Here is a 25,944-nt window from a genome sequence, read left to right as displayed (position 1 = left end):
AGTGACTCAGACTTCATTTAAAGGTGTGTGATAGAGTCCATGTTTTGAGTTCACCTCAGTGATAATCACTGAAGTGTAAATAGAATTAGTTGTTCATGGATTCAGATTTCCTGCTGTGAATAGTGTATTATGTTCTAAATTTCCTTGGTTTAAAAAGATTTTCAAATAATTTTTATTTTAGGTCAAATATACGACCAGACTATGCGGATACAAGCTTTCATGAATTCAAAATGCATACTTTCAGTCGTGTGACATCTTGCAAGGTCTGTCAAATGCTTCTGAGGTAAGAATTTTAAGTCCCCCCCCAGTAATATTTGAGTGAAAGTGTGATGAAATACATGGCTAGCTGGTTACCTCTACAGGATGGACAAGCCATAAAGCCAGTCATACACAGCATGAGTGAGATTTTATAATTAAGTACCAAATATTAGCAGCAGTGCTGTTCAAAGATCAAAACCTGAAGGTACTACCCCATTTCCCATTTGTCAGAAGGCTGCTTTGTCATAATTACCTTCTTTACGAATTCCCTTATTAAAGAAGGTAATGCTCATAAGAGTAAACGATGGCCATTTTATACAGTGTTGACCAGCATGACTGGTCCACGGGCCCCATAACTGTAGGCCATCGGTCCCAAGAACAGATGGAATATTTTTTCAGAAAGGCAGATCATGACGATGCTTATAAACGTTTGATATGGGGAGATTGCTTTGTGAAACAGAAAATAATTGTCTCACAAAAGCTCTGCTGAACTAGAAATAAGTCGGCAAATTAAAGACAGATGTTACAAAGCTAAATAAATGCTAGTAGACCACAAATTCTTCCATGAGTGAGGATTTGTAAGACTAACTTGAGCTGAAAAAACCTTGTTTTCTTTCTTTCCTATGAAGTACGTGCATGTACATGCACATCTGTGGTTTCACATGGATTACTTGAGCTATCTTTAAGCTACCTGTATTTCTGTAAACACAGAATATCTAATGCTCCAGATGTATGTATCGAACCTAAGTTTCATAGTGGAATCTGAAGTTGCAAAAGCTCTGTAAACTTGGCCGGTTCAGGTGCTCATGTTGCATATTGTTGATGCTAAAAAATAAAATGTAGCCATAGCCTTTTATAAAGGGTGTTCAGAGCATAGGTTGTGTTTTTGTTAAGCACAGGTGTGGAGGAATACAAAACCTCACGTATGTTCCTTCTTGCCTTTTTTCCCTTCAGCAACCTTTGTTCTGAACAGTTTTATTGACTTGGATTCTGAGATTTTTTTTTTAGATGATGCTTTGCTCAATGCAATAAGGTTTAAGTGACTATGAAGACTGCTGCGGACATCCTGAACTTAGAGATGGCATGCCTAATTTTTGAATTTGAAGCAGAATAGTTGAGTCATTGTCTCTGTTCCTGCACTGGCTGCTGTTGCTGAGAAACGGTTGTCTTGCTTTCAGGACACAGGCTGCATGATCCTGCACGGTTCTGCAGAGGCATGCCAATTTGCTTCAAGATAGCCTAGGTACCCTTAGGTGCTATTTAGTGATATGTAGACATGTTCCTGGGTACCTAAGTAGTATTGAAAGTGTACTGGGTTTGTGGTCCTAAAATGGCTAAATATTTTTGAAAGGAGATTGTCATTTTAACCTTCAAAATGCTAAACAGAATGGCATGTAAATACTTGAAGTGAGGTTTGAACCTTTGTGCCTGATCTTTCTGAAGTGGGGATAAAATGTTGGCCTTAAAAGCATCTATAGGGATGGATGATTTTGTCCTATGCTCTTATGCAGAGTCTTGTATTCCTGTGTAGCAATAAGAAAAAACAAAAACAGAACAAAGTGAATTAAAATATTTTTATATTTGTCTCTAAGCTTCTGTATTCTGATACTTAAAATATTAATGTGCTTCTGAGTTTAATAAAATAAAGGCAATTAATTGAAGTCTAATACCTGTTGCAGTAAATAGCAGTTGCTGTATGTTGCATTTAGGTTAAACCTGTCCAGTCCCGTGTTCCATACATGAAACTTGATTTTCCTTTGAAGCTGAAGATGTCATGTTACACTAGGGTGTGTAATCACTCCAAACTGGTCAGGATAATCTCGGAGACAGCCAAGTCTAGTGTAAAGATTAAGCAGACACATCAATAGATGGAACTCATGTAATTGCTTAGAGTTACATGCAAAAGACTGTTAGCCCTTTTGTGGATTGTACCTGGGAGAAAAGCAACGCACAAATCTGAAAATAAATGTGTTCTCAGACTCAAATTCGGATTTTAGTTCATTAAGGGGAATTGGAGAACATTTAGAGAAAGGAAAGTTACTCCTTAGCAGGTCTGAATGTTAACCGAAGTGTACCCAAACAGCTTATTTTTGTATTTATTTAATGGACATTTTTAAAGTCGAGAATATTTCTGTTGGAGCCTATGAAATCCTTAGTACTTAAACATAGATTCGTACTTAGGGCTTTCCCAAAATGGATCTATTCTTCATGTTGTCTGAGCGAATTCCCATTGCAATGAAGCAGTGTGGCTGTATGGTAGGATAGATAGATAATGGTACAATTTCAAGTGTGCTGTGCCAGGGTTGCTTTGGGCTAAATAGGAATGAAGATTGTTATTCTATCAGTAGTTCAGAGGAACTATCTGGTTGTTATTTTGAAATGGCTAGCAGTGACGAAAAGCTGATGAGCTGCTTGTCAGTTGTTGTCTCTGTTTCTTGGGTCTTTAAGGACTATCATTATGCAACAAGGCAAATGGCATCTAATGCCTTCTGCCATGTCTCTTATTTCTTTATGCACGGAATTTATCACTTCTAATGTATCACTACCTAATTTTATTTTACAGGGGAACATTTTATCAAGGCTATTTATGCTCTAAGTGTGGAGCTGGAGCACACAAAGAATGCTTAGGAAGATTAGACAATTGTGGCAGAGCTAATTCAGGTGGTAAGTCATTTTTATTGTTAGAATACCATTTTTAATTAGGACATAAAACTTGCTAGATATAATTAAGGTTTAATTTACCCCTAATTTGTGTTTATTGTAACATACATGCTTGTGAAACTACCATTTATAAGTACAATTAGAATTGCATTTAGAATTCATGGGGATTTTTATTCGTACTAAACTGAGTTGTTAAAAAGCACAAGAGAGTGAACTGTTACAGGTCAAACACAATTTCTTTGTTGGTGTCCTATGTATACAACAAGAAGTAGATCTGGTTTTAATCATAGACGGCTCACAAGAAACACTTAGTGTATGGCATATTGTCTAGCATCCCTTGTTCTCCCTTGATGTGTGTATAAGTTTTGATATTTTACTCTTAGCTCCTGAAACTGTGTTGCCTCAGCATCCTTTTTAATCTCGTTGCTTTCCAACATTTCTGGCCACTCATAATATTCAGAAAAAAGGTGATTGGCTTCTTACTGCCAGCATCTAAGGACCTTTTTTTTTTTTTTTTTCCCTCCTCTTTTAATAAGCTGCCATTCTCATTCTGCCCTTCGAGAGAATCCTTGAAGTCCCAATTTCAGCTACTGTTCAGTCTCCCTGTTAGGGTGCTTTCTCCAAATGTGACCCCTTCCTCCTCTGCTCAGTAGTGTTTCTGTAATTCTCCGGCACCTCCCGCTTATAATGCCAAGTGTTAGTGCTCACCATTTGCACATTTTCCCTTCCCTGTACCTGTTCAGTCAGTGGCAGTGAGTCTGTGCACTCCAGACACCTTGTCACATAACAGTACCATTTTTGACTCCTACCTCTGTCCAGGTTGTCCTATTCTTTCTAGAGCTGATTGGTTGGTGGAGCAGGAAAAACGTGTGTCCTCCAAATATGATCTTGCCCCACCATTAATACATTTGGATTTCTTTTGCTTGTGTTTGAAAGAGAAAAAGCATTGGAACACATTGTGATTACTGTGAAGTGTAGCTGTATCTTTTGGGGAAGCTTTTTCAGAAATTGTCCTACTTGCTTCACTAAAACCTGTATGTTCTTTTTTTCAGGAACATTTTATAACTGTGTGAAATTGCTTGCATATCTCACATGGGCTTCTGCAACCTCTTAATTTTTTTTTTTGATATTGTCATCTATAATCTTTGAAAAATGCTTTGAGATAATCTCTCTCCCGCTGTTTGAATTCCATCATTACCTCATCTTCTCCTCTTCACTAGGCTTCTGCTTCAAGTTTTTGGTTCTAGCTTTTTGTTCCTTTCAAAGCTGTATGAGCTTGCTTCTGTCTTTGCCTCTGTTTGTGTTACTTCCTGACTTTTGCTTGGTTTTTGACTGTGAGTTATTTGCCTTCTCTTCCTCCTTTCACAAAACCATTAGGATGTCAGATGCTGACTTCTGCTGCAGCCAATGCACTTTGATCTCAGTTGTTTTCCTGTACTGGAACTCTACTATGTTATTATCCTAGTCTTTTTTTTTTTTTTTTTTTTTTTTAAATCACCTCTTGTAGATCCCAAAACCATACAAGCAACCAGAGTATTGTTCATTCAAATTTTCTTTTTCTATTTTTCTTCTTTTCTGGATAGGTTTTTCACAGAATCTCCTAAGAATATATTGGAGAAAAATAAACTTAGATAAAATAAATATTTTAAAGCAACCATATTTGAATTAATAGAGTGTAAAAGCAAAGGCATACTGTCCTTCACAAGAAAGATATCGTCTCCAGTATAAACCACCCCTACTACTTTTTTCTTTATTTCCTGCCTTCTGCTCCAATCACTTTTGTAGTTTTTATTTTAATTGGATATCTGGCACCCTGGAAGGCAGCAACTTACCTTTCAATTTTTCTCTAAAGATCTGTGGACACATATGGTGCAGCATGAATCGGTAAGAATGACCATAAATCCCAAGATAACACAAGGTCTGATATCTTGCAGTTTTCCTGCCATATATATTTCAGTAATACTGTGCATTTGCTTGGGGCAAAATAAAAACAAACAACAACAAAAAAACCTATCCCCCTTCCCACCCAAACAAAGCAAATGAAACATTTAGGGTATCTCACGACTATAAGAAACTATTTCACAACCTCAAAGGAGCAGAATTTTTCTTTAGATTTTATTTAAAATACATATATATTTGGTAAAATAATGCTGTATGAATCTGAAGTGAAGTTGGAAGCAAATGAGTTGTTTTTTGTTGCATGTTCAACTTACATCTAGGTGTACACTACTTGGTCCTCTCTGTAAACTTCTTTCTCTTTCCAGTCTATTTTTCCTCTATGGAAAGGCTCCCAGATTTCCTAGTACTAGTTCTCTAGTACAAGACACGAGCAAAATTGCAAGTTCTCTTTGGAGTTAGACAGTGCCCAGGAATGATGCTACTTTCTAATCTTGTTTTACTTTCTTTTACCTTTTTGCTGTTCTAAGGGCTTTTACATCTTGGTGATGTTTTTGGGTAGCTTCCCTATTTTTGTTTATAGAAATATCTGTTTGTGGTTCAGTTTTTGAAACATTTTGCTCTGTAAAGCTTTTCCCTCTGCCTCACCTAGGTTACATACCTTATCCTGGTTATGTTTGGCCTTGTTAACTTTTTAATTTTACTTGTGGCTTTTTTTGTGAAAAGTGTAAATGGAAGTTTTTACCAACTGCTTCTAGATAAGTTAGGTTCTCATAATCTCTGTGTTAGTATCCTCTCTGAACTGAATAGTCTTAATTTATCATCTCTTCATAACTGGAACTTTTTCCATACTGCAAACCATTTTTGTTATTATTCCTCGTATTACTAGACCTTTATTTGCAAAGAGATGATCAGAATTAAAAAAAAAAAAAAAAAAAAAAAAGCCCAAAACAGAAAATAACAGTGGGCTTCATAAAGGCATTTGCAGAGCATTTTCTTCTGTACTGCTTTTCCTTTTTTAGTACAGTTTAACATTGCTCTTTTTAGACCACTGAGCAGATGTTTCTGCTAAGCTTTCTGAAATTATGCTTAGAACACCCCTGAGTAGATTAAAACTTTTTGTATTTTATTCCAAGTCAGTTTTTGAAAATTCAAAAGGCAGACGTGCAAAGACAGATGAAGCCTTTAGAATGACAAATCTAATAAATGTCAGATTAGGATGATAAATTTACAAGAGAAACGCTGACAAAATCTGAAGATAAATTGCTGTATTGTCATGCTATACCATATACAAAAACATATGCCAGTTCTTCAGATGTTTTGCTTCAAAGAAGGCTAGTTCATCAGACTAAGAAGTTGCAGTGATAAAAGATACAGACTTAATCAGTTGAATTAATAAATAGAATGAGATGTCTGCATTTAGTCCTTGTTTTTTATTGTTACTGTTCCTGTCTATGTTGTGCTAAATGTTCAGTGGTGATTGAAGTTTTCTGTGCTCACTTCTGTCTTTTTGCTTCCTTTCCCCTGAAATGCTGCCCTGTACATGCTCAAATATTTTCATATATTTATACATTATCACTTCATTTTTCTGTGACTTGAAATTCTCCGTTATTCCTCTGTGTTGCTGATGTTCAGGTGAACTCCTTCAGGCTGCACAGACTTGGATAGAAGGCTCTATGAAGCCATTATCCTTAAACATAAGGATTATGAAATGGATGCTTGTATTTCTTTTACAAGGTCATTTATATAGGCACATGTGCTATGTTTTATCTCCAGTGGCTGACATAGAGATCTCCTGCTTTCTCAGTGGCACTCCTCTGCCTTATTTCAAGGCAGAGTACAATTCGTACATGGTGATGCTCCCCCACCGGTTGGAAGGGTTTATATTTGGTAATCGTTAAGAGTGGGACCACTGTTAAGTAAGCATCAGTAAAGGCACACATTTATCATTTCATAGGCACACTATAAAAGGCACACTTCATATCACGTGTCCCAGAAAATAGTGCAGAACTTCAGTCCATTTCCTAGTCTAAAACAGCAGAATTAACAGTCCACATCCATTGCCAGACTGGAATTTTACCAACTTCATCCAATTATATTGAATTAAGTATTCTCAAGCAAATGTTTGCTGGTTACACAGGCTATTGAATATTTCAATTAGATGAACCTCCAGTGATGGATCTAGAATCTGAAAGTATTTGAATATTTTAAATACAGTGCCAAACCATGAAATTCTCATTCTACCTCTGTTCCCAGGGAACGCTAGAAGCATCTGTCATCAGGGCATAAATCGATCAGAAAAACATTAACTGGGCATTTTTATATTAACTTTTAGTTATTGCATGCATGATTTTTTTTTCTCCTTTGGACTATTCCATTTGAAACCCCCCTGCTTTTCCTTAGGTGGAGAAGTATTTCTTCAAATGTATGAAGAAAGTTTAAGAAAATATTACCATACGAATGGGTTAATTGCGGGGCTGCTTTCATATGCTTTCATGCTAATGTGCATGCCCAATAATACAGTCCACGTTGCTGATGTAACAATTGCTTGCTACAGCATGTTAGAGAGTATTTATAAAAAACATGCATTTTTGACATCTAAAAGGAAAACAGCAGCTTTCCCTGTTTACCTTGTTTCTGGCTTGATCAACAGTTGCAAAATTGCTGGCTATTCTCCAAACCTACCATGTCAACAGCATCGATGAGTAAATGTTCAAGTCCCAGAATGTTCACTGGAGTTATGCCACTTGTTTAACTGCAACAAAGGTTGAGCTGTATTATTTAACTAACCGTCTGACTGAACAAAAGTCACTTTATGGGGCTTGGTATGTTGTGCAGAGACCAACACCATGGTACTTCTATGTTACTATTTGCTTTTCTTCTGATTATTCAATGTCTGGCTAAGTGACTGGAAAGCTGCAAGTAGTCTCACAGCTCTTTTAAGGTGGTTTACTTTATAGTTCCTACTTCTAAAATATTTTTTAGAAAAAATATTTAGAATAGTAAGTTGAATAATTTACTACATTTTATATTTAATGTGATTAATTTGTTTACTCTCCATTGCGTTATCATGCAAATCCAGCAGCTCCGTTGCATCCCGGAGGAGAGTGGCCTAAACCTGTTTTCTGATCTGAGTTTTCTTACTTATTGAGGCCAGCTGTTGTTCCTGTTGTTTTTAAACTAAAATGCGATTACCAAATTTGACCCAGTAGTATCACGGCTTCACTGAATAAACAAAACCCCCAAATTGTGATGATCCATGGTAGTAGAAGTACCTTGCTGTTGTAACTAAGAACTCACTTGCTCCTTAACTTCATAGGTATGTTGGTGATGAGCAGAAACTTGAATTAAAGTTGTAACATGTAAAATGTCTACTGGTGGATATCCTCAAACATTCATTTTCCACCTTCAGTATTGAAGTAGATAGAAATTTATTTTTTTTTGCTCTTATGTTAATGGAACATTTTGGAAAGAAAAAAATTTGAACTCCTGATAAAGCAATTGACATAATTCAAAAATTGACCAAATGCCCTGAACTACAGGAATATTGAAATTGTAATGAAATAAGACAAGCATAAGCCTTAATTTTTAATAGGTCTTTATATGGAAATAGATATATATTTTTTTGCATGTTAATAGTGAAATAACAAATCACATTTCAGTCTGTCAGTGTTGGCTACATTTTGGGCTTTTTAAGGGTTAATGTGAAGTGGAGACAGCTTAAAGAAAGTGCTCTTCTTGGAGTTGCTATTGTTTTTTTCTGAGTTTGAATTTGTCCATTAGGCTTTAATGACAAATGCCCTCCTGGCCTTGGTTAATGGAGCAGTTTACTATTTTAACCTGTGTACCAAAACAAAAACCCCATACACTTCTCATGAAGCTCATTTTATGCAAATTATTGGGTTTATTTATAACCTTCCTATGTAGTGATTTCTTGAATATTGATACTGGAAGTTAATGGGTTTCTTAATTATTCATTGTGAGCAGTGTTTGGATGCTGAAATCGTCAAATGGAGCTCTTTTCGTGTAGTTGTTTGGGATATTTGCTAGAGAGGGAGAAAACCCACAACTCAACAGCAACTATTAAGAGTCAGATTGATTGGTTCCTGTTGGAGGATAGAAAGACATGTCCGTTTCTGCTTTGTGATAAGAGATCTTCAGAACTAAATAAGGTCATTCTTAACAAAATGGACCCCTTGAGTCTGGGTTTGAAGTTCTGTTTTTTCCCCTCTGAAAATACTTACCAAAATCACTTTACTTTGAAGTCATACATAACACTGAGATGAAACATTAAAAAAAGTGATTTTATTTAGATTTTGGCAAAATTTCTGAAAGGCATATGAAACTGTGGAAGTAAACACCAAAATTGAATCGAATTCAGCAGCACTTACGCAACTAATTCCCTCAGGCTCCTTTGAAAACCTCCATCGTCTACCTGCATTTCCTCCTTTGGGACTGTCTTATATTTCTTCTGTTTGCTTGCTGCTCAAATGCAAATTAACACTTTTGGAAAGGGTATAATGATGATAATATTTTCTGAGAATGATGGGAAGATGCATCTTTGGCATACAGTATGAGAAGAAACAGTGACTAAAATGATACGTGAGAAGAAGTTCTGTTGGTGGTAAATAGGCTGGGCCTCGCGTGCCTGGCCCTGAGTCCCCAGCCAGCATGCTGGGTCTTGGCATGCCTGCTTATCTTTGCATAAAATGCTAGAAAGCCAAAAGTTTTTTTTCCCACACTTTACTGGTTCATGTAATTTTTTTTTTTTTTTTTTGTGGAACAAAATCGGCCTGCAGTTAAAGCTTTTTATTTGATTTATTTCAAGTGTTGGCTCACTGAGTACAAAAAATTACAGTAAAAGTGTTCAAATGTGACAAAGTAAAAACCGGGCATGGGTAGTTTGTACTCTTCCTCAGCAGCATGTGTAGTCCTAGAGAACACGCACAGGTAAATACAGTTGTCCTTTGATAAGGCACTGAACCAAAGCCATCTAGTGTACACGGAAGTATCGCTTATCAGATTAGACAAAGAAAAAGTACATATAAAAAATGCAACTTTTAGTGTCTCTGTAGTTATGTCTGGTGTTGTGTGTGTGCAAGTATTACTGTTTTGATGCCATCTGATCACCCACAAGACTATATTTTTTAATATCATTTTTAAACAGTATAAGAAATGCATAGCAAAAAAGCACATAAAAACCCACAGGCTTTAAATTCCATTGCATACTAATGCAAGGGTAAACCGAAGTACAAGAAATGTAGAAAATGTTTCAGCTGAAGATACACATCTTATCTTGCTACAACTCGGCACACTCTGAAAAGACAGGTGAGAAGAGGTGCAAACACTATGTGCAATGAAGAGCAGTACCTTTCAATTCCCAACAAGCTGATGCTTAGCAAGCGCGCTCGGGAGGTTGGAAAAGTTTGTGCAGGGTGTTGGATCGGGCTGTCCTGTACCTGCGGGCAGCTGGCGGGTGCGAGCCCTGTGCAATGAGCCAATGAGCGAGGCGAGCACGGCGCTTCCCCGGGCGTGCTGCAGGTCTCAGGTAGCGCAGGGCACAGCGGTGCTTCTCGGCATGCAGCGCAGCGCGGGCTGAGGAAGCTATATAAGCAGCGTAAACTCACAGTTGACAATAATGCCGATTTTTACTTACCTTTCAGAGCACGGGAACCTGAAACATGAGGTAAGGATTTGTTTTCATCTGATTTTTGCATTGTTGATGACATTTACTTTGTGCATGTGCTGTTGGAACATGTATGCTTTCTTCTGCATTTGCTAACATATTTTTTTAGAATGGTGGAAAGTAGTTATTAAATACAAATGTACTGTGCTCCAAGTGTGTGTCAAGTTTCAGTTGATATTGCTTAATGCTGAGAACTGGAAGGGGTGGAGATATGTTTTTTTTTAAAAGTTACAGGAAAAAAACAAAACACAAAAAAACAACTTTTACCTCACAACTGATGTCTAGTTTTTCAGTGGAATTAAGTCTCTTCTTTTTTTTTTTTTTTAAACAGTAGCCAGTCCTGTGGCAGTGAAGTGCTAGTGTCCACGTCTGCTTCTCCACAGACCTCTGGGCAGTGAAGAACTGGCAGGGCAATTTTTGCCTCTTTATTTAAACATGTGTTTGTCAGAGTTATTCAGTGGCTGTGGAATTTATGTCATCTTGAGAGAACATTAAAATGGACACAGTGGTATATGTAGTGTACCTCAACTTAAATTCAAGAACGCTGCTAGTTTTACTGGGTTATGTTCTTGCCAGTACTTGTGCCTCTCCACTGAAGCACAGAAGGGCGTAGCAGTTACTTTGTGTCAGCCAATTCTGACAAAAGAAAGGCAGCACTGTAAGTCTTAGGGTATAATATTTCCTAGCATCTATTTTACATCAGAAGTTTATGGTAATTTAACTGCTTAAGTGACACACTGGTTATGAACAATGTATGAGGATATGTGTGCTTTTTCTCCTTAACGCTGGTGTTTTGGTGCTATCTCTAAGATCAGTAACGGAATTGAAAGGATGTTATGGCTGACGTGACTGGCGCAGAAGGGTTCATGGTTGGTCACACATGAGGCTGGCTCCCCTCATGCCTGCCTACGCTCGAGCTGCTGCAGTGTTGCTGGGGAGGGGAGCCCCGGCACCTGGCACATTTAGGGGCTGGGGGGCTGCAGCAGGCCGGGGGCTGCAGCGAGCACCAGCTTTTACAGCTGGGCTTGCTGGGGTTCCTGGGGTCTGTCAGGGTGAGGACAGCATGGCCAGGAGAAGCCCGGAGTGAGGAGAGCTGGGGCTGTGTTACCACAAGAACCAGTGCTTGCGGCCCTGCAGCAGGCCTGCATGCCCCGAAATGGCTGCCGCCTGCCCGCCTGCCTCACGGTTCCCTCAGCCGGTGTCTTGCCAGCTGTACTTTCAGCCACCTGCTGCCATGTCTTTAATGTTGCTGCCTAGAGATGCCTGCTAAGTAAGGACACTTTTAAATATGAAAATTACGGCATGGTCTGTTAGCTTAAGTCTCCTGGTACTGCAGCTGACAGACAGCGCTGGGAAGCCATGAGCAGATTGCTTACTGCACCTTGTGGGCCATGTTGCCAAGTATGTAAAGCTAAATAAGGTGAACACAGGTGGCCAGATGAAGAAAATATGTATACTAATTGTAGCCAAGCCCTCAAGGCCCAAAGCTTCTCACCCCCAGCGTGATTGTGAAATCTCTTCTTTTGTGAAAAGAGACAGCTTCCTTTCGAGAGCTATTGATTTGGTATTGGCTATTGATTTGAGCCAAAATGTTCGAATTACTTTCATTCTTAAATAATTGCATGTTTAATTTTTCAACAAGAGGTAATTTAAGTATAAGTTAGAATTCATGATTCTGGGACAGATGGATTTTTTTTTCATACCAGTAATTAAGTTTGTTGGTACTGCAATTTATTTAAGGGTATAGAGCATCATTTTCTATCTGGTGCTTTGGTATATATGACTTGTGTTGTCACATAATTACTGTATTTTTTCAGTTCAGTTAAATGCATCTTCCTTTGCATTTGCTTTTTCTCTTTACCTCTCACATGCAAATCTGCATTTATCCTGAAAAATAATGCTGCCTCAATTTCTAAAAAGTGGAGTCAGATGACTGAGCCATTTATTTATTTATTTTTTTAACTTTACCTTCACTTCTTGTAGCAGCAACTCACAATTTTCTTCTTTCTACTGCAGCTGAAAAAAAAAGTGCATCCTTTCTTTGATTAGAATGTGAGGTATAGACCAAATAAGTCCCAAGACTCAAGAGTCTGAAAGCTGTTTTTAAATCAAGTTTTTCCTTTTTACCAACTTGCTATAGGGCTTAGTAATTTGGTTGTGCCTCAGGTTACTGCTTTCTGGCTCACCTTGGTTGTGCGTCCTGCATCAGCTTATATCAACTGCAAGTAAATCGGAGCAACCTAATTGTTCCCTTTGTTATGCAATGTGCTTTCCCCTGCTTGGTTTGATTAAAAAAATAAATAAAAATGCATGAACCTTCATGCAAGCTAGCAGTTAAAACAAGGTTGCAAAAGCAGATAGTAGTTCATAGATGTGCCTTATTTCACAGTGATGTTTTCAGGGACCCATATTATATGTCCTGGAAAATAAAGTATATAGAAAAACAAAACAACAGCAATAACAACATCAAAAAATCAACCTCATCATTAAAAAAAAAAAAGTCTTATTCTTGTTAGTGTTTCAGATTTTATGCAGCTCTACTTATCCAAATTTAAAAGAAAGAGGGAGCGGAGTTACTAAACACGTTTAATTACTTGCCCAGAAAATTAAGAATTTTCTAGGAAATTCCACATACCTTAAGTACAGAGTAGAAACAGTGAAAGTTTCTACCTTATTAAAGCAAGAGAAGAGGAGAAGCAGCCTCACTACTACTGTGTTTGTGGACGTTATCTGGGTCAAATGTTACCAAACTGTATTTTTCCATTATCATATTTGTGAATGATTTTTTTAAAAGTGCTTAGTATCCAAAGAAATTGATATATGAATAAACCTCTGTGGACTAAGAACCTTCTGAGCATCGTGTCAGGAATAAATGGGATGTATGAATAAACTTTCTGCATTACTAAGAATAATTTTCAAAGTATGATATTTTTACCAGATAAAGATAATTGTGGTGATGGTGGTGGGGGGAAATAACTTAAGATAACCATCTTTCCCTAGTAGATTGTGGGAATGAAAGGAGTTTAATATGCCTTCATGAAAACAAGTTTATTCATATCCTTAATTTGTGTTTTTGCTATTTAGAAACGAACAAATGGAATTAGAAGAAACTCCAGACACGTGGACCCAGGTTTGTGTCATGGCTTTTTAATAGTTAAACATTAAATAAAAAGAGCAAGAAAACTGTAACTCACTTCATCAAGTTGCGTTATGATTGCTATTGTAGTGTATGCAATGTTGAGAACTTGCTTCATTGCTAAAGTGAAGGTATAAAGCAATTTCTGTGTTAGCGATTTCAAAGATCTGGCCTATTTTTTTCTTGTTTTCTTGAAGCAGTGCTGCACTTCTGTCTGAACAATGAAATGCCTCTGGGCTTTTGGTTAACTTGACACACCTACTGTACTCTGCAATTAAAAGAAGTGATGAAAAGGAGACAGTTGCTTACAAAGCTTAGGTTCTGATCTGCAGAGTTGTGGGTATTCTCAACTCTTTACTGTATTGGTGCTCAGTGTTTAGCTCTATTGGATATGAGTTTCTCTTCTAAAAGACACAAACCAATTGTAGTTTAATGTAGAATTTAAGTGATTTTAGTTTTTGTTAGTATAGAATAGATATTTTTGTGGAATCATGGCAGCAGCAACCCTTAAGAAAATTAAATACTTGCTTATAGATTGTGTACTCAAGCGGGTGAATATTTCCTCTGGAGACCCATTATGTGCCTGAATGAAATACGCAATGTTTTTTGGTGTAACTGTGTGATATTTTCAGTATCATTTTTTTACAGTAATTACATTTTTGTCCTTTATAGGTTTCTTGTATAGTGTAATTACTGCAGATTTGTTATGCAGATACTATCTGGAAAGAACCTAAGCTGTAGATTATTAAAGATTTCTGGGTCTGGACACCTGAGAATAGTTGAGTCAAATATTAAACAGAACGGCAGCTTGATAACACATTATAGCCTGGCAGAGCTTAGCAGTTTTGAAAAAGTAAGAATGCTAGTTGTGCCACCAGCATTGCAGCTGCCTTGGCTTGGGAAGTCTAAATGTTCTAACTAGCTGAATCAGACCACACCTTTCTTACGTGTGTACCTTTGAGGTGTTTTGGACTGTGTATTGTCACTTTGTTCCCTCTAGTTTAAAAACAAAACAAAACAAAAACTAACAACTTCATGATGCCCCTAAGTTGTTCTTTGTGTTATTGGGTACTCACTTTTTCTTCTTGAAGGATTTCAACAAACAGCTCTAAAACTTAATTTTTCCTCTGCTGGCTATACAAAGAATATCATGAAATCAAGAAAATAATTTGGAAGAAGATGAAAACACTTGTTCCAAATGGGACTGAGTTCTTTAATTCAGTCATATATAGTGCTGTCAACTACAGTGTATGCTTGCAGAATCGTCTGTACAGGTCTAGATCTTTAAACATGTCTAATATTAGGCTTTGAAAAGGTTAGGTAATTTTGTCTTTGAGAAGTTTTCAAATATACTGGCGGTTTTACTTCTTGTTGAAGTCTGGTAGAAATATTTACATGATCTTTATATACAAAGATACTTTTTAATTAGCTCTTATTGAAGACTAAGTACCATTCAAATCACTGGGGTCATTGAATTAAACAGATTCTTAAGAGCTTTATGAAACTAATGTCTAAATAATGCCTCCCTGTCCCTTTACCTGTACAGAATAGTACTGTGAGTTCTTGAGGTTAGTCTTAATGAGTAAAGTTCTTGGTCCCAAGTTTATTTCTGAAAGCCCATAGAAATGCAGAACATGTGCATTGTTTACTTCATTTAGAGATACTATTGCAGAAGACTATTACAGAATTGCTTCTGACATTATTATTTTTTAATGAAAAAAATTACATACTAACACTCCATATGTATACTTTGACAGTTTTCAAATTAAGTGAACTTTTTAATTTGTATTCTGTCAGCATATGTGTTCTGAGTCCTGCTGTAACTTGGTAGAGATAACAGATATTAATGTCTTGGGTAATCTCTTGGCAACTCTTTTGAATATTCTAAATAATACTACTCATCAGATACCATGTTGTCTTGAGAGACAGAAGGTGCCATCCAGAGAGCAGCACTCTTAAAAGATCAGTTATTTTGGGCATACATTGCTGCATAGACCCTAAGATCTTTTCAAGACAACTGTCACATAAATCTCTGGAAATCATAGCACCATGGTGATCTTTTTGCTGAGAGCAGTAGTCAGTTATAGATACTGTTTAAGGTCTTAATGTACTGCCTTATTATTGTTGTTACCATTTCATATATATTTAAAGAGAAAAGTTTGTTGCCTGGACTGGTGTCTGTGTAAGAGGTCTAACATGCTGCTGCTCACCATATTTCATGTCAATGCTACTGAAGCATCGGTACTAATTTAGGAAAGCAGACATTTGCTGTGAATCAATTGCAGGCACCTGCAGTGCCTTAATATGATGGAGTTTATCAGCAGTAAATAAAATTACTGTGGGCAGCAAGTATTTAATACAATCTTTTCAGCATCATGTTCTTGCCTAGTGTCTTTGACTAGTTTAGTAATGAATAATGAATGCAAGGAGGCTTGGCATAGTCAGGTTTGTGTGTTCTGGTTGTCTTTTTAGCTTTGTTACAGACAAATTCAACTTCTACTAACACCATTTAGCCCTGAATGGAGGGGAAAAAAAATTGAGAAGTACTGTGAGTGAAGATAGTCTAAAAGAAGCAGTTGTTAATATGAGGATAGTGGGTTAAAATAGCTTCTGCTGATAGTTTCAACTAACTAGCTGAAGTACCCTAAAAGCAGTAAATTGTTCATGGCTGTATCATTTTTTTGGTGTTTGGTTATAAGTGGCAGTTTCCTCTTTTGAGATTTGCTTTTTCTTCTTCTTTGTGTTGAATAATAAGGAAACATAGAAGGAAAAGCGATTAATAATGAGAAAGCACAGAATTTCCTGGGAAATGAAAAAGGTGTGAGAAAAGAAATAAGTGCAGAAACAGTGCCGATAGATATTTTCTTTTGCTTTCCAATTTGTTCTCTGTCTCTTCTGTATGGCATGTGTTGTGACTTCACCATGTGGTCCAGTTATACATGCCCATCTAAACTGGTCCATCTACATTTTAGGGGAGCCAGATTTTGGAGAGACTTCCTTTGGATTAATTGGCATATAATAAAAGCCAATGAGTGAATGAATCTGTAAATGCATCTGCATCTCTAAAACTAGGAAGAACTTAGTCCTGCATTTGCATTTTACTGTGGAACTACACAATTCTGCATAAATATGTTTGAGAAGTGATTAGATTGATGTCAGATTTTGCTTGGAATAGGCATGTGGAATGATAATTATATATAAGGTTTTCCTAATGTAAGGGGTCTCATGAAAGCTTCTGTATATGTTTAATTTTAAGCATGTGATATACACTGCTGACCTGAATGACAAATGGACCATTCATATGTATATTCATAAGCATAAATCTAAGGTTTTGTGTGTTTTTCTTGAGAAGGATGATGCAACCTGACATGTTTTTAATAGCAATCATTTTGTATGCATTTTAATAAGAGTAGATTTTTTTCTCAGCTATTGAAATAATATACTGTATGTTTGCTGTCTTTTTATTTTTAAGGGTGTAAAGAGTCTAAATATAATAGGTTCACAGTTTGTTGATTTTAAAACTAGCTTTACCCTAAACACTTGTGCTAATATAAACATTGGAACTTTAATCTCTAAAAGTGTGAAAGCATATTTCATATCAGAATGATAAACGTGGTAAAAATAGAACGCTATAGAAGCCTTGTACTCAAGATTCAGTGCAGATTAAACTCAAAATCTGATCTGTGAAAGAATGTCATTGAGCATGTTCTGACATCCTAAATAGCTAATTTCTTTGTAAGCATGGATTAAAACGTAGAAAACCTCAGTTCTGAACTAAGGGACAGAAGCAGCAGGCCTCTTGACTTGAAATAAGCTGAAATACTGACTGAATCTTGTGGGGTGGAGACTGTGTTAACAAGTAATATATGCAAGGACATGTATATTGCTGTTGGGTGAAGCTGGTGTTCAGTCTGAGAGTTCAAAGTTCAAGCAGTAATTTTAAAAAGAGGTATTTATATTTCTGGTTGGTGTCTGGTCTGTACTTGCTTTGTGAAGCAATCCTTTATTATTGATTTTACACAGATCATAATGAAAAGAATCTGAAGGGAATAGCTGGGTTTATGGCCTAGAGCATATATATTAAACAAACAAAAAAAATGCAGCAAGCAGTACAGCAGTGGAGATTTTAATTAGCTGTGGTGGGAAGTGAGCTACTGTGTGCCTCGTACCTGGTTGCAGTTGGGTTGTGAAACCTTCTAACTAGGTTGTATCATTGTTATGTGTTTGATTACTAAACAGTGAAACAACATTCAGACATTTGTGTGTTGTGATAATGATTATATCTAGTCTTCATTGTAAAAAGCTAGTAGTAAAATACAGGTGGGTTAAATTTACTTCCTAGCTAAGAATATTGGATCATGAGATATTTCAACAAATTGTGATGCTGCGTGTTCTGTGACAGTCAAATTTAACTCTGATTTTGGTTTCGGTGCCAGTCCAAGCATATGTCCAGCCTAAAGCAAAATCTGGTCCAAATTCAAGTGCCAGAATATCCCAACCTGTGGGTAATTCCTTGCCAAGCATGTAGCTGTTGCATACAAACCTACCCTTTTTAGCTGAAAATTTGAAGCAGATCTCTGATTTTCTGAAGAGCTATCCAGACAAGGCTTTGGTAGTCCTGATTGATTGTTGCCTTTCCTCGTTCAGCCCAAACACACAGAGAATATCCAGTTTCATAAATAAGAAAAATAGCCTTCTGCAACATTAAGCTCAGTGCTGAAAAATTGGTGCTCAGGAATTTATTTATTCTTCTCAGCAACGAGGGTACTTCCCTGTGATCCTGGCCAGATCTCTCGTGGCCTATTGCTGACTGACCATTAATATCATTTTTGAGGAGAGCAATTTATGCTGGTTTTAAGCCACAGAAAAAGGGCTCCCCAAACCACAAGCCAGCATTAAACAAGCCCCCAGTGTTGAGCTTTCTCATGAGCAAGTGAGGAGCTGACTGAAGTCACTAAAAGTATCTCTGTATTACCGCTGTCTTCATCAAGATGGATTACACCAAGGCTGTGTTTTGTCTTTACTACAGGAGTTCCTATGTATAGAGTCAAGAAATGTATTGATAGGTACGAGGCGTTTGATAATGAAGGTTAACGATTATTCTCCCATCAATAGAATGTGGGCGTGGATACCAGTCCCCTTCTTAACAGTCCTTGCCTCTCCTTTCAGACTGAGCAGAGCAAACCATTACAGGCGATAAGTTTCTGCATCTTCCTTCAGGACCTTATGCAGAGTCCTGCAGGCTTCTTTCTTTCTATATTACACATCTTCAAAAAGGTTGTGGGACGGTCTTCCTGACAGCGTAGGCTGAAGTACTCCAGTGTACGTAAGACATTCTTTTCAGCTTTAGATACTGTGTACATTGAACATAAATGCGAGTTGTGATGGCTAGTTAAAGTACAGGTGTGTATAAGGAGCAGCTGACTGTAAATGAACTTGGGGGAAGCCTGAAGGAATACTGAAGGAAAGATGTTTGACAAGACTTGCTTTGGTGATGGAGTTGGTGGTTGGACAAATCTGAGGTCTTTTGTACTGCTTACTGTTAAGAGAAACTGTAAGGTTCGCGATACAGAAACATTTATTGCATCCTGTAACTGAGGAGGAGACTTGGGCACTGCCACATACAGACTAGCCATGAGGACCTGTTTGCTAGGTCCTTTTGATTTAGCTTTTGAATTTCCATATTATAGGTGAAAACATAGCTTAGATGGCTTATAAAAATAAAGGAAAAACAAGGAACACACCAATAGCTAGTTTAGACTTGAAGGAACTCAAACTTGTACTTCTCTGGGAGCTAGTGTCCAGTAACTAACAATTACGTCCAAGTATGTAGAGTTCTGCACGATTTCCCTAGAGATAATTCTGCAGTGTTTGCGGAGTGTCATATTGCCTGAGTTGCTAAAGACTTCTCTGAAATGCTCTACTGTAATGTAAGCTGTAAAACCTAAAATGAACTTTGATTATATATAAGACATGCTTAACTATTACAGGTGTTTTATTGGGTTTTGGATGCTTCTCCTTTCCATACACAGCCCCTAAATGTTTTGTTAAGGGTGCATTAAAAGTGCACAGTGTGTGTCTCTAGGAATCTCTGTGAACCAGAGCCTCAGGTAAGGACGGGTTGAGCAGGGCAGCCAGGAGTTCTCTTGCTGCAGAAGAAGGGCTCCATGCTCCAGGAAGGAAGGCAGGCAGTGTTTCTTGCCAATAAAAGTGTAATTCTGCAAGTTCTGGAGTGGTTCAAGGAGTTGGATTGCAGCTGTAATTTGAGCAGCTCTTAGTGTTGACGGCTGTGTTTTGACATGTTCTGCATCATGTGGCTGGGACAGCATGGGGGGTTCAACACCAGATTGAGTTCATTTCCTTGAGGTCACCAGATTCGTAGGAGCAGTTGAGGGGACAGCCCCCTGCAGGTGCATCTCAGCAGCAGTGAATTCAAAGGTTCCCTGAACTCTTGACTTGATTTGTGAGATCGAATTAAGTCTTTATGCCACATCTTAAAGAATGTATCTTACATTTGGGTGCTCTGCCTTTGTGCTGCAGTGCTAATGCCATTTGCTGAGCTATTGTTGTTTCCCAAGATAATGTATTCATCTCTGTTGTGATACAAGAAAGAACACGTCTAATGTTTTGCACCAAGAAATTTTCCACTAATGCATTTCTGGGAGGTGAAGTAGAGTTTTGTCTTCCAATGAAGCATTTCAAATGCAGTTTAATGAATTTTATTTGGGTTGTTATATTTTAAATTGAAATGATTTTTACATTCCTGTTGGGGCAAGGTATTTTGAAAGGTGCCTGTCCCTTTGGCATCTCAGCAGTGTGCTAACATTCAGAGAAGAACATAGCCTTTAGCCTTTTCTTTTAATTAAACATCAGAAGACCCAGATGCCAAAGGGTGAAATATATTTATTTTTTGAACTCTTTCATCCTTGCCCAGTTGGATTGCAAGATGAGTTTGTAGTTGAGTAATTTAGACTCTTTTGTCTTATTGGATGTGTTTTGGGGACAGTCTCTAGATCTTGAGCAACTAACACTTTATTTTTCTCTTGAGTAATATGGTGTTTCGTACATGCTGAGCATGTATAAATATAACTTTTAAAGCGAGGTCAGTTAACAATTCTATAGCATCGTTTTTTTCTACATAAGAAACTATCAGCTTGGAGCGTTCTGAGAAAAATGTCACTGTATGGAGGGAGTTGGCAGGCACAGAAAATAAGATTGGGATGAAAGTGGACAAAACAGGCATTGTATGATCAGTAAAACCAAAATGATACTGTTTTGCATTTTAATAAACAATACAGCAGGATTTTAAAAAAGTAAAAATAAGAGGGGAAAAAGACGTGTGCAGACCTGAAGTTGCCTTTAGTTACCATGGCAAGTAGAAAGGAATTGCACAGTATTTTGCTAATGTTTATTGGGACTTGTAAATCTCTTATTCATCCTCAAGAGAAATACTGCGTTTACCCATGTATTTCCATATCTGATTTTAATCTTCAGGGTACTGTTGTTCTCAGAAGGCAAAACAAAGTAAGGCAATGATTGATTAAAAATAGTCAAAAGTTACTGAATTTTAACATACTCTAAAGCATATGGTTTCTTTTTTTGTGGCTCGCTCATTTAACTAAATCAGTATTTGATCGCTACTTCAAAGTAATTCTCACACAAAGAATTTGGGAAACAGTGTAAAACTAAAAGCATCCATCCCATGGGAGAAAAAAGATTGCTGAAAATTCACAGAAGAGAGGCTCACAGAACTGCCTCAGCCTTCTGCCTAAGGAAGATTTTGCAGCTTGGTAGAAGGGGCCAGAGGCAAGACCCTGAGAAACTGATGTAGCTCTTCAGAAGAGTTTTTAATCTGCTCACCTCTTTGAGCTTCCAAGAGAAGAGAACAATGAGGCCGAGTTGGGCTGCGGGCCAAGCTTGCCCAGGTTCGATTCTTGAATGGTAACCAATTAAATGGATGCTTAGGGATAGAATATGGAGTGAGATGTTGTGGTAGTTCTCCCCCGGTAGCTCTTGGTTTTGTTTCTTAGCTCTTAAGAAAAATATATAGGAACTCTGTTTTTCTCTTTTTGAGCCAATCTAAAGTCTTGATATTCACAGCATCCTTTCACTATTAGTATCATAATTAGTCGTGTGAATAAAGTAGTTGTTTTAAAGCTGCTGACTGTTACTACTATTACTTTCTTGGTTAAAAAAAAAAAAAAGAGAAAGTGAATAGTAATTGGATATTTTCTCTTTTCACACTGTGCCACTCTTGAGTTATCTCTGTCATATCCCTTCTAGTCATCTCTTCCGTCCCTTATCTGCTTAATTATTCTGATACAGAAACTTTTTGGTTTCTGACCATACTTTTTGCTTGTCTGCATGCTCATAGATCCAAGAATGATCTTTCTCACCAAAACTGCATGCATCCTATTGTACAGACACTTCAGTTCGTGAAATCTCCATTTCTTTCTAAGTAGCGTTCTTCTTAAAGAAACAATTTTGCATCTTCTGCAAGCCTTATTAACCCACTATTTACTCAATTTCAATACTGCTTATCAATTTTTTGAACAATAAAAACCAAGTATTTATAAGGGGAAGACCTTCTTGGAAACTTACTTCAGAAAAAAAACCCAAACGCTACAATCTTCTACATCCTATGCTTTTGCTGCTTCTTTTTCTGTGGGAACTGTCTCATGATGAAAACTGGAGGAGAGTCTGATAGTGAATCCTGTTAAAAGTGCTTTGCCGATCTGTTAGCGTATCTATCACCTTGATCCTCATGTTTGTTGTCTGCTTCTAAAGTATGTGCCCCATTTTTCTTCATTGTTCTATTTGTTGCGTTAGTTATCTACGCTTATCTATATATTTGCAAATTGTGGTTTAGTAGTAGACTTTACCAGGCTGCCTGGTACAAACATGAGATATTCATATGAGGGCATCTACTGATATCAACTGAATTGCTGTAAAGCACTGCTTTCACACTCAATGTCATTTATTTCTCTGGTACTGAGGCTGTTTTAAGAAATAGGTTACAGATCACGATTAACAATTCAGCAATTTCATATTTGAATTCATTTAGCACTGAAGAGTCATTCCTAGTAGTGACAGTACAAAAGTGATCTGATTTTTTTTTTTTTTAGTGGAATCAATTAGTTCAACTCTCTTGTTTTAATTCTTTGATGTTGTTCATCCAGGAAAAAAAAGGTAAGGTAACTTTATAAGGAATTCAAAGAAAGTACTTGAGTTCAGCTCTCTTTACTGCTCTTGCTGACCTGCAAATAAACAGAAGACTTGTTCAGTCTTGCACTAGTCATAGCTTGCATTTCTTAATCTATAGTGCATAACAGGGAATTAAATAGTAACTTTATTATCTGGTACCTTGAAAACTGCCCTGGTTCATAACCTTAGAGGTTATTCTTTAACCAACTCACTTGGAGTGGCAGATGTGGGGAGAGGAGAGAACATGAAGCTCTGCCTTTTAGTTCACATGGTAAGCAGCATGTTTACTCTTCTTGGATTTTTTCCCCTTTATTGGTTTTGACAGCAGCAAATCGTATGAATTATGAAACAGTAACAAAAGATGCAGATGTGGATCCCAGCTTTTCTTCCAGAGTAACGGGTCATCTCTGGCAATAGCAGTTGTCTTGCAAGTATCACTGATAATTTTAGTAGAGTGAAATTTGCATAATGCCACTAAATCTTCTACAGTTTATTTTTTTCTCCCATAAGATCCTACAATTTGCCTTATAGTTTTCACCTTTTTTTTTTTTTTTCTTGATCACGGAGAGAAGAGGATAAATGGGGAGAGACTCAAAAGGATGAGTAAAAGAATTACGGAGGTTTAAATCTGACTGCTCTTGGGTGTTTTACGCTGCTTTTGTTAGCTCTCTGTTTCTGATGCATTGACATACGTAGCTCTGCACATGGCTCAGGCATCTGAGAAATACTGAGTGAGCAACTAAGCTCGAAGTGCTGATGCTGGGATTTACATGCATAAAGGGCATTCGTTGTCAGAGCGGGATTTTGGGGAGGAAGAACCAACTCCATGAGCTCTGCTGATGTCAGTTTGATCTCTGGTGGTTCTTCGATGTAACTACAGGCTGCTGCCACAAGGTGTGGCCTTCCTTCCCCACCTGGGTATTCCCTCACTGTATTTTTTTAAACTATAATGGTTGTCTGGTTATAGGACTAAGTAGCTTCAGAAAGTTGATGAAAACCTGGTCATGAGAGGAGGTGCTGGTGACGAGGGCATAAGTGATTTCCTCTGAGATCGGGTTGCTGAAGCAGTGCAGTCCTGTGGCTGCACATTTCGGGAGGGGGGTGCAGCAGAAACCGTTCACACTGGCTTCTGTGGAACATTAACTCTCGTCCTTTGCTGCTTTGTGACATGATTTGTGTCCTAACAAATTTCCCAGCATTTGCTGGAGCACACAATCCATATTGATGCTGCAAATAGAGCACAGGAGGTCTCTCACTCATGGCAAGATGTAGATGAGGGGTATACCTGTGTTTATTTTATTTTCTTAAGTAGGAATTGGGAGGGAAAGAGGCCAAAAAGTCTTAAGATGTAGCCTGATTGTTATGGCAAGACTGACATCTAGACAGGACTAGATGTGGTTCCGATCTCTGCCTGTGATAATTTAGCAATAAGAATTTATTTCAACAAAGAAGTGACCGTTGATCACTTTATTGTACACTTGGGTTTATATCTTTATGGGGAACACCCTTTTACTGCGTGTTTATTTATCGTGTGATCCGTGTTCAAGTTAAGTATGTAAATGGTAACAGAAAATCAAGCTATTTATTTTTTAAACAATTTTTTCATTTGTACTGAAATTGCAAATAGTTTTCTTTGTTAAAAAGGGAGGGAGTTGGCAGAAATTAGGGCATCAGAGTTGGGTGTAGACTGTGATATGCCAGTCATGCCAGAAGAGAGAGGGTACTTTATAAATGAAGAGAGTGAGATGAAATAATATGTAGGGCATGCATGTATGTACAGAGTTTGTTACATTCATTGGATACTTGAAACATGGCCTGAGTTTGTGTACAGGTATGTCGACTGAGTGAGGCTAGGGATACTACAAACGCATGGAAAAGCTGGGCATATCACAAAATACCATGCCCTTTGCACTTCTTCCAAGTTACTTGCACAGGCTGCCGGTGCTTCAAATGTGCAAAGTATGCAGGATAAAAATGAAATCACAAGTACGTATTGGGGATAAACAATTTCATCTACACTGTGGTAACAGTGAAATCGTAATTCTTGACAGTGCTCGTCTATATAGAAGTTTCCATGCAAAGAATCTTTATTCTGTGCTGAGTTTTTTTTTGTATGTAGGGTAAGAGTTGCCGATTAAGAAGTGAAAGATACCTGCCACGAGAAGGGTAGAGGCTAACAAGAATAAATATTGCTTGAGGAGGAAGACCACAGGAGTGTTTAACTTGAAATGCTGAAGGATTACGCAGCATTATGAAGAGGGTGCGTGCAAGCGAGCTTAATCCGTCATTTGCTGGAACCTGCCTGCTTTGTCAGGCATCTGCCACTTCCTGCTCCTCTTATGTAATCAGTTAAAGCAACTCTTTTGCCAGAGAGTTTGTTTCTTGTAATTAGCAGAAACTGAGAGGAAGGTCTTTTATCTTAGAGTCAGATGCTATTAGTCAATACAGAGCACAAAAGAAATGTGAAAGATAATTTCTGTTTTTGCAGTGTCTGATGAATAAAATCTCAGCACATTTCCCGTAATGCATATTTTTAAGTTCTATTTGAGACCTGCGAAAGATGCTAGCTGGCTCAAGTCTGCCTTTTTATGGATTATAATATGTACAGTTACCACCTTGCTGTCCACAGATTACTTAAGTGTACAGATAGCACAGTCAGCAGGATGACTAATTCCATTTGTGCTGATTAGACTTGTTGAGAGGTAGGGTTGCCTCCCGTCATGCTGTGCTTTCAGGTACACTGCAAGAGAGATTGGACTATCGTACTGTTACTGCAGTGTATATATTTGTTAGAAGGGACAATTTGCTGTTGTTACTAAGCTCACCAACTTTTGTTCAAAATTAGTCGGTGAACGTGCTACAGCTTACTCAACAGAAAATGCTGAGGTCCTGTTCAAGGTTCAGGACATTTCAGTGTTAAATTTAGCTTACAAAGTTGGCTCTTGTTCTCCAGCCTTTTTCTTCTGACTCCTTGCCACAGGATTATCTGTGGGCCTGCAGAAGACAGTATGAAAAATCAGCTTGAAGTAATTATTTCTCCGAAGTCATGGATTATTACTATTTTTTTTTTTTTTTAACCAAGATTTGTCCCTTTTTTTCAGAG

General features: G+C 37.6%; 1 protein-coding gene across 5 annotated transcripts in view; it reads left to right on the top strand.

The window, feature by feature from the left end:
• VAV3 (vav guanine nucleotide exchange factor 3) overlaps positions 1–25,944 on the top strand; it is a 182,576-nt gene that overhangs the window by 114,699 nt on the left and 41,933 nt on the right. For 4 of the 5 annotated variants that reach the window (XM_072041523.1, XM_027463277.3, XM_038182698.2 and 1 more), the window contains 4 exons: positions 182–283; positions 2,822–2,922; positions 10,479–10,501; positions 13,586–13,631. In XM_072041523.1, coding sequence (XP_071897624.1) covers positions 182–283; positions 2,822–2,922; positions 10,479–10,501; positions 13,586–13,631 — 272 coding nt within the window. The remainder of the gene's footprint in view (positions 1–181; positions 284–2,821; positions 2,923–10,478; positions 10,502–13,585; positions 13,632–25,944) is intronic. The other variant, XM_038182697.2, reaches the window with a different exon arrangement.

Source organism: Anas platyrhynchos, chromosome 8, assembly GCF_047663525.1.
Source record: "Anas platyrhynchos isolate ZD024472 breed Pekin duck chromosome 8, IASCAAS_PekinDuck_T2T, whole genome shotgun sequence".
Classification (NCBI taxonomy): Eukaryota; Metazoa; Chordata; class Aves; order Anseriformes; family Anatidae; genus Anas; species Anas platyrhynchos.
Note: the sequence above shows the minus strand (reverse complement) of the source record. Positions and strands in the feature narration are given on the sequence as shown.